This window comes from Glandiceps talaboti, chromosome 5 (genome assembly GCF_964340395.1).
Source record: "Glandiceps talaboti chromosome 5, keGlaTala1.1, whole genome shotgun sequence".
NCBI lineage: Eukaryota > Metazoa > Hemichordata > Enteropneusta > Spengelidae > Glandiceps > Glandiceps talaboti.
The window spans coordinates 20,099,256-20,109,448 of record NC_135553.1 but is presented as its reverse complement, the minus strand read 5'-3'; the positions used below and the strand labels follow the sequence as shown (position 1 = coordinate 20,109,448).

At 37.2% G+C, this 10,193-nt stretch overlaps 1 protein-coding gene across 1 annotated transcript; it reads right to left on the bottom strand.

Moving 5' to 3' along the window:
* Positions 1 to 3,432: 3,432 nt before the first annotated feature.
* LOC144435807 (uncharacterized) lies at positions 3,433 to 8,613 on the bottom strand. Its single transcript, XM_078124431.1, has 3 exons — positions 8,481 to 8,613; positions 6,673 to 7,345; positions 3,433 to 4,234 (listed from the first exon to the last, which is right to left on the bottom strand). Exons 2-3 carry the CDS (start codon positions 7,149 to 7,151, stop codon positions 3,931 to 3,933), a joined length of 783 nt encoding a protein of 260 aa, XP_077980557.1. The 5' UTR covers positions 7,152 to 7,345; positions 8,481 to 8,613; the 3' UTR covers positions 3,433 to 3,930.
* Positions 8,614 to 10,193: the final 1,580 nt, after the last annotated feature.

Sequence of the window (10,193 nt, the reverse complement as noted above, 5' to 3'; positions counted from 1 at the left end):
GTTTGCACGTGTTTCCGTACGTCTCTTGTCTGAGTACTGTGACGCGACGCGACGCGTAGTGCGCTGTTTGATTGTTCGGAAACCACTCGCAAATGTACGACAAGCTATGCAAATGGACGTGACAGACCGGCGCGGCGAACGATCGGGTGAACAGCCGTGTGAAATTAAGTCAATACTGTCTACATACTGTGTTTGCATAATAAATACCGTACATGCATTAGTTGCCAAGACATTGGATAGCAGATTGTGCTCCCTCGGAAGCATTTTATCGCAGGTCAACACACACACACACACACACACACACACACACACACACACACACAAATATATATATGCACTTGAGAATCAATCTGTATGATTTAAAAAACAGCGTTTTATTATATATATCGTCGCGTCAGTGCAGTCGTATCTGCCTATACAATTATACAATTGCATAGCAGATACGACCTTACTGCACTGATGCGACGTTCTATATATATATATATATATATATATATATATATATATATATATATATATATATATATATATATATATATATATATATATGACAATAACTTCTGTCTTCAGTATTTAAAGTGTAACAGAACTTGATTTGTTTGACAGAACTGGAGACCTACCGATGAAGGGGAGTTCAGTTTCTTCGAAATATTTGGGTCAGAACTGTATGGTTTATGATATTATTTATATATAGAAACTCGGTGTAATGTTGTATATATATATATATATATATATATATATATATATATATATATATATATATATATATATATTCTTCCACTTAGAAAACTATCATTTTAAGCACTGCGTGATCAGTCTCAGTCTCATACATAGACCTATTAGTATATTTATAGAGATTATAGATGCTAACGCTTAGTATCAAATTATCGTCTGTTTTTTATTATCATTACAAAATGAATCTATTATTCTTTAATATTATTCTACTTCAGTGAATTGTATCAAACCCTAGAAGAGTCACAAGAATGAAATAAAACACAGAGTACATAAAGTAAAACGATTTTTAAAAAAAATTGCTTGAAAAAATCTTCAGAGTTTTTCTTACAAGCCAAAGATTGTTTTATAACTTGTAACTTGAAACCCAAAATAAAGAAACACAGAAGAAACACGACAAACTTGTAAGTTGTACGTATATATATATTTATAGTGATTTACAAGTTAAGTGTACTTAGTTCGTGGATTTTCCGGATATTATAATTACTCATGGGTAGGCTAATCACGTTGAATCTTGGATCAATGAGCTGTTTTGATGAAAGTAGTGTTTCTGGAATACTCAGTCGCTGTCTTTCCGCATTGAGTCATTTGACGACTCGAATCGATAGAGGCACGGATAATGAAGAATTCTGTGATAGATAGAGGGTATTAGCTTGAAAAGTAAAAACAAGTCATTGACAGAATACCTATACGGGCCTACGTACCATCCCTTTCGACCAGACAATATCATGGATAATATCCATGAGAACGTCGACCATTAAGAAGAAAAACACACAAAAGGAATATTCAAACTAAGATAAGAATTGCACACTCTACTCCTCTCTTTAACCAACTTAATATTCTTGACATCTATAAACTTTGTAAACTTCAGACTTGCATGTTCATCTACGATCTGAACCATAATCGCTTTACACACACTCTTGACCATTACATCACATACCAGTTGTCCCATAGCTATCCAACCAGTGCTAACAACAGTGGTAACTTTCCAATCCCTAAGGTTAACCTCTCAATTAGTCAACACAACTTCAAGTACGCATCTATTAACACCTGGAACTCTGTGCCTATGTTTGTAAGAACGATAAACAATAGACATAATTTTAAGAAAAACTTAAGGCAGTATCTTCTGAGGGAATAACCTTTATCTGTTGTCTCTTTCAATTTGCCACTGTAAATTTATTTCTGTATATTAGAACTTGTGCTTGTTACCTGTTCTTATTTTACTATTTTTTTCCGTTACGTTTATAAGCTTCCATTTAATTTTGCCACCAACACTTCTCTTTATTTACTAAGAATTGTATTTTTGTTGTTATTGTGAAACTCGTACCAGCCCAAATTTGTATTTATTATCTACATGTACGGTCCATGGACATTGATTAGTTCCTACGAACTATTTCCATGGCCCTCACCAGAAATGTTCTATCCGTTGCTTTCAGAGTTTGTGTATATATTTTTCTCTTCTGGTGGAATAAATTTCAATTCAATTCAATTCGTTGACAATATTTTATTAATGTAGAAAATCAAACCAGAAGACTGCCATGTTGCTATCGACTTGAAGACGAAGACAACAACGTATACTTAATGTAAAGTATATATAGTATGCCCGATATATGTCTTGCACTCTTTGCAATGTTAAGTTTTTATCTGCCACATGGAGCTAGCTCAGTGCACAACTCGCAACTTGAACTTCTTAAACAGTGGCGCCATCAACGTCTGAGCCAAGAGAGTTATTTGTAAGATTTTATGAAAGTCCTTATGCATGTAGATACCAGTTGATTGACATCGCCAATCTGGTAATATATCTTTACTCTTCGTCACTCGATCTATCATTTCATATAGTATATGCCAGGTACATCGTTCACAAATACAGAAAGACCAGACAGACAGACAGACAGACAGACAGACAGACAGACAGACAGACAGACAGACAGACACACACACACACCGTGGCACACACACACCAATATCACTACATACGCTTACATAGTCAGAGCTAGTCTAAACCCTCACAGCTGCAGTGTTTAGAGGACTTAATTAAACTTAATCAAGGATAGGGTGGGTCTTGATGACGTCAAAGTGTAAAATTTTAAGTCAACGCGTGAAAACAAGGAGAAATGTCAAAATACTAAGGGGATACTATGACCGTTATTTGAGATTACTATTGTTTTTACAACAGAAGTCTTACAAATAGTTTCCGCAATTTCATTTCATCATATATATCATAGTTTTACCAGCAAATTGTGTCAGTTGGATGAATGTGTTGGTTCAATGGTCCGAGTATCTGTCTGAATCCGATACACGCCATGGGATAGAATGTGTCACATGTCATTGACCTTTTCACTCCCCAGTCCTAATTTTCGGAGTTTAATAGATGGACATCTTTCACATTATCAAGTTATTCTATACATGTAATACGTTTTGCTTTCCGAGCTACTTAAATTGACACGTCCTTGATTTAACTGCGACGTGTACATGACACCAAGCCATACCCAAACCCTTCCTCCGTCGACGCGTCATCATGGCGCACATTTCCTTTGAACTTTTACTAGTAGTTCGTAAATATTTCAAAAGAACATCCTTTCATGTAATTCCTTACACCGAGTGTATTTTGTCAAAGTACACACACACACACACACACACACACACACACACACAGGAAACAGGTAAAAATCATCAACAGTAAAACTGCCGTATTATTTAATTACAACCAACCAAACAACCAACTCACAACATCACTACGCTAATGGGTATAATATGGTGTACTATAAAATAAAGTTTTTGGATTATTTCGAAAAAAAAATTTCAATGTCATATATATTACTAATTGCTGATATCAGAAATTTAATAAATATTCTCTTGACTTTAATAGTTTTTCAGAAAAAAAATCTGTGCTTTCATCTAACTGATGAGAAACAGAGTCACGTACAAGGCACAACTTGGCAAGGGTCCGGAGTCCCTGAGAGAACCCTCTTTGTGAGATCTATCACGCGATCAAAACAGATTTGAAATATTCTGTTTTCCCCTTGAGACTTAAATGCCACACCATAAATAGTATATATCTGTCGCGCTCACTCGACAGCTGCCCCAAGTCATATTTTTCCAGAATGTGAATAATTTCCTGTGGTTTTTATTCTGTTCCCACTTTAATCAGAATGGCTTCATACTTCGTCGGGAACTTGCAAGCGCACAGTCAACTTCCTATACAGATTCGGACCTGTTGTATTTGACCTTAGCTTCTCGTTTCTTCCTCTCTTCCCCTGCATAAGTTGACACTCGCTTGAGTTGGGATATCCTTTTGTAGTTCACATTGTCGATATGAATCCAATCACTTTTCTTTGGCAGTTGAGGGCGTCCTTCTACGTTGTTCACATGAACCCATCCTTTCTTTGTATCATAACCTCCTTCCTGACTCAACCTTTTCACATTGTCAACGTGTTTCCAATTTCCCACGCCGTTGATTTTGATGTAGTCATTGTTATTCCTTTGCACTTTTGTGGGTTTACTGGAGAGAAAAAGGAAAGAGAAGTTTTTTTTAATCTGAGGTTCCCCACAATTCAACTGAGATACTAATAGTTGATTACTCAAGAGTTTCAGGGCAGGTCACGGTATCAGTGGCGTGATGATACGTTGAATTGACAACAACGCCGCAGGTACAACATAAGGTCATATCCCCGTCACATTCCTGTGATTCTTTTAGGTCCTGTAACTTTTACAGTGAATTTTTTCACAAGACATATACATATACATATACATATACATATACATATACATATACATATAGTTAGGCCTAATAAAAAAAATTGATTGGTTCCGGTTACCTCACCCACCTAGTTTGTCACGCCAACCCTGGACTTTTTGTTTACGTATTCGAGAAAAAAAATAAAATCGCAAAAAATTGGAAGTCTCGCAAGAAATAGTGGATGCGGACACTGACATCTACTTGACTAAAAGACAATAAAAAACTGTACTTCCAATCTGTAATGGCTGTACATCTGGTGACCAAATATGGAAAACAACGGAAAACAGAACTACTTGAACTAGACACCCACAAACGGAAAAAATACATAAAATTTTCTTTTTAAAAATCTACCTACCCCACCTATTCTAAAATTGAGTGTAATCGGAACCATACAATAGTTTTTATTAGGCCTAACACGACTTTAGAATATAGGGTAGATAGGTCAGGATTTTATTACATTGTATGTTTTAATTACTTTGACCCAAAGACAAGATACTCGTTGGTCACAATATTTCCATAACAGTTGATGAGATGTAAAAGAAATAAATGAAGACAATTATGTGATTCAGAAGTAGACAAACACAATATGCAGACTGTGCTGCCATCGTTTCTCCGAGTCTCTGGAATGTGATTTTTTTTTCAAAAGTAACCAAAATACTTTGTCACGAAAATCTACAGGGAATACTAGTAATTTGTCATGATTTTACCTTTTTGCAGGTAAAACATGTTTAGGGTCATCAGCGGCATAAACTAGGGGCCGGTTGGGTTACCGAAAACACTATTTTTTTTATTTGGCCTAATAGTTGATTACTCAAGAGTTTCAGGGTATGTCACGGCATCAGTGGCATGATGACAACAACGCCGAAGGTACAACATAAGGTCATATCCCCATCACATTCCTGTGATTTTTTTATTTTAAGTTTCTGTAACTTTTAGTAGTAGGTCACAGTGAGGATTCAAATTGATTAAAATTCATTTGTTCGTTATTTAATAACTATCCAGTATTAAATGATCAACTAATCTTTCCATACATTTATAATAATTATTTTTTTTTTAAGTTCAAGGTTGTGCGAATGACTAGGCTTGTCACTGTGAATATTTTACTAGAGATAGCACAAATTATTGATCTTGTAGTACATGATGAAATATATGTACACACTTCATTTAACTGCATTAAATCACCCACTGACGTACGATTCTCCCACCAGTCCTCGGGAGCATCGCTATGATTACAGCCGTTTCGTATGTACCAATATCTGCCGAATAATTGTACTAGAATATCTTTGTACTGTGGGCCCTCATCGACTACATATAAGGGCTAATCATTTGTCAACATGTTACTCAGACTCCGTGTTATTGCGATGTCCCGAGGCATCCACTAGCTTCTACCACTTTGGCATGGGCACTTTTGATCTGGGGACAAGTACAAAAAATTACACCGAACAAATTTGAGACTTTTCTGCACGTCATCATGGAAAGTAACTGGCACTTACTGTAAAGAGTCTGGTATCGATGAATACGCAGACTAGATTAGCAACCCAAACTTGGCAAAGCCTAGACATATTTTGAATTCCGGAATCTCGTGAGTTTTTTGTCATTTTATTACTTTGTCGATCGCTTAACAGAAGTAGCAAGTAGGATGTGCGGTTTGTCGGTCGGTATGACTATTACTAGTATTATTTTTTTAAATGATGTCCATGTTTAATTCTTAGACATAGAATTTACAACTAAAAAGCTTTAGATAATGACTGTATTGAGAAATATTGGCGCCCCCCACCCCGTATTCATATCCCGACTCCAAACCAATATAGAAGTACATGTATAACTTTACAATTCATGGTACACACTGCCTCAGCCAATAACAGATGCTCCAATAAAGTCACAAACATAATATGTACTTATAACAGTCTAGAAATAAGTTACAACGTACCCCCAATAAAATTGCTTAAAATGCGTGGGAAATTTTAACCAAAACATGCCAGTGGTTCCATGACCAAAGCTAACATATAATAATATATTAACCTTTACTTGTTTATATTTTCGGTTGTACTTTGGTTTAGATTCAACTAGTTCCCACACCATAACACATTTAGTACCGTCGTCGTGTAAACAGACCGTGCCGTGAGTGACTGGTATCATAACCTTTGTGACGTCATAATACGGCAGGTCATACAGGGTCATAATGATATTTTCAACAATACCTTGTTTCCGTGATTAAAGTTTTCGATTCTTCTTCATTGACATTGTCAACTTCAATCTGGACTCGGCCTTTTTTCTTGCCAGGTGGGACGGGTTGTAGCTTAAATACCGGTAGCGGCTCAAAATCCCCTTGACTGCCTTTAAATTTGATGTCATCGTCAACGATCCCCGTGTGTGGTTTCATGTCCAGCATAGGTATACTGGTATCATCTGCATATGTCAAATTATCACTTGATTTCCTTCTCTGATCATACGCATACGCCTGCGCATTTGATGATTTCAGTTTGTATCGTTTGAGATAAACGAAAGAAAAAATAAGAAAGATGATCGAGCCAGCACCAACAGTAAGTAATACAATCCCAAGTCCACGAAAAATCTTGTTCTTCAAGTTCATAAACGAAAGACTAATCCCAACGGGAAGCACGAGGGCAGCAATTACCAAGGGTATCAGAAGCAACAGTATAGTCTTGTTTGATGTCATTTCTTTCCACTGGAAAAGGCAATTGTAGAAATTGATGGCGTTGTTATAACTTCAACGAATAACTATCAGTAACAGATGTAGTTGTTTACAATTTGAGGCTTGGTGGAGAGTGTTGAGAAATTTCTGTAAAAATAACGAAGCCGTGTTGTTGTTGTTGTTGTTGTTGATCCGTCCTTCAACCAAGAGAAAAAACCCTGTGAAAAGATAAGACAGACCAATGTTATTAAATTTTATGAGAGAGGGAACGTACTACGGACGTTGCATTAATATATTACGTGCCATTAAAATACTGTACATCGTCAAAGTCGAATACTGTACCCTACCTCCACAACAACTTGGCGAAGGGCCAACTCACCATCTAACAAAGGGGTTCTCTTTCAGAAGCTTGAACCATATTCACGGTTACGGCGCGATGAAATGACAATAGCCACACACCCAAAATAATGCTTTTTCATGTTCACCAGCTTCGGACAAAGCGCTCGTTCCGAACTACTTACGTCATTCTATTTACAGATGGTGGCTAGGCTGAGAGCCAGAGAGTAAACAATATACACCAACGTCTGACTGAAAATTAGAACGGAGAAAGAAAATACGGGCAAGCTCACATGTAGAATTTGGTATATATCTTCGCAGACCACTTTGTCGATTGGGATCTAGTGTCGTCAAAACTACCAACGGGAAACTATTCGGTTTGAATGCTACTCGCATAACGTGCTTTCGAATTCGAAAGTGGAAATACGAAAATGTTGGGTTCAGTGAGTAAGTTAAATTGTATACGAATTATGCCCACGCGGTGCAACGATTTGACCCGGTTTTAGTCCCGCCACCATTAATCATTTGAGATACAGGCAAAACGTGGGCGTTTTTAGTACTGCGTGCGTGTCTTGTTATTCCGTTTGGAAAATATATAACTTTCCGTCAATCATTACACCGAGACTTTTGATATCAGTAGTCGATAGGGCATTATTAGTTATTTTAAATAATACTAACAATGTATAACGTATATGTACGACAATATATACACTGTCACAATAATAAATGGGCGAAGATTGGGTATCAATATTTGTCAAGTGTGTGCTAGCGACTGTGTCTTCAATTTAAAATGGTTTAAATATCCGTATGTATGGATCTGCTAAGATGACCCGAGTCGAATCATCAACTCACCCGGCAAACAGTCATGCCTCTCCCCGTTAACTGCGGTCTCATAATCGGATATGTTTACGTGTTCCGGGCCCGGGTGTAGTACATCCATGTGGTGACCCCAATACTAAACCGCAATGCAGTCATCTACTCGACGCCGATATATCAATACCGTATCGAGAAACTCACCTGTAGTAGAAGTGTTGGGCCACAGGATGAACTGTGGCCATTTTCTGTGTGGGCGAACTTCTGTGACCCGCAGGCCACTCCGGTGTGGAATCGTTCACTTAATGAGCTGACTTCGTGGGGACACACCTCTATCTCGACATGTCTTGTCTCGCTGAATGTGGACAAAGTCCAATACGGGCTATGTTTGCTCACGGTACAATGATCGGTGAATTTACGGCCGTAGTTTTCGTCCACTGAAAATTGAGTTTTTCTTTGTGCTATGTGACTAGACGCACGAGAACAAGTCAACTACTTTATAAAACTCCGCCAGGCAGGCTCCAGGTCCGGTCACAAAATGTCTGGTGTAAGTCCGACACCGAATTCAGATCTAGACATAGAGTCCGGATCATGGAATAGAGAGAATACGCCACTGCGGTTGCTGTAAATGTCTATTACGAATGTCATGAACTTTGATAGTACTGGCCAGCAGACGACACCTCGCATTATTTTGTTTTCGATGACTTGTGTATAACAGAGAGGCTATCAGATATTTGACGATAAAATTTTGTTTATCGTAAATTTTTACCGCCAGCGCAGTAGTTTCTATTCAATACAAAACTAATAGGACGCTGCGTTATATAGCTAGGTGTGTACATACTTCGAATTGTTAATGTTCAAAAGTATGTGTGAAAAATTCAGTCGTCGAGTAGGTTGGAATGTTATCTAGTCTCGTCATCTTCATGATCTTTGTCGTGTTTCATACAGAATGGTAATATAATGAAATGTTTAACCATCAACACGTGAACATTTTGCTGTATATCAAATATTGGCATGACACGTAGTCTTCAACTGGGTTAGTCCCCGTTATTTCCCGCTGAAACTGAATAAGGAAATACATCCCACCTCACGTAACAGAAGTGGTTTATATGTCATGGCGATACTCATACAATGGCCCATGCTAACTACTGAATAGTTTAGTATTCGAAGAGTAAGTTATAGACAAGATATTATTCTTCCATCCAAATTCATAAATACATACATACATACATACATACATACATACATACATACATACAAACATATATACATACATACATACATACATACATACATACACACACACACACATACATACATACATACATACATACATACATACATACATACATACATACATACAAACAAACATATATACATAACGCCACAATACATAATGTTGACCTCATATATAGGACCAATATAGATCTCAGATGTCAACCAATCGCTATATATATAGTAGAGTTTGTCTTCAACGTCTCCACTTGAAGTTTAAACGATGTGAGAAGATTGACTATAATGATGTCAAACCGTGTTAGCAGTTTACTGAACTTCAATTAAAATGCAAATTACTTGGTTAGTAGATCAAACACTGATTTTAATATATATGAAGACTTTGTACGATCAATCACATACTTGGTGTTGATCGCTGTAACCTTTTCTACAACTCTCAGGAAATACATGATATTAGTGTTGTCATAGTAAACACCCACATCACTGCTATCACTCATAAATAACTACTACTGCCACCACTGTCAACATCGTCATCATAATCTGAAGCCTAATGATGATGATGATGATGATGATGTGATGTAGGTTGTAATGATAATTGTCATCGTTGACGCTGTTGTCGTCACCACCACCACCACCACCACCACCACCACCACCACCACCACCACCATCCATCCATCCATCCAT

Coding starts and splice junctions, on each gene's coding strand:
- LOC144435807 (XM_078124431.1), bottom strand. CDS start 7,151: ATGACATCAAACAAGACTATACTGTTGCTTCTGATACCCTTGGTAATT. Junction 4,235..6,672: donor ACTTTAATCACGGAAACAAG/GTATTGTTGAAA, acceptor TTTTCTCTCCAG/TAAACCCACAAAAGTGCAAA.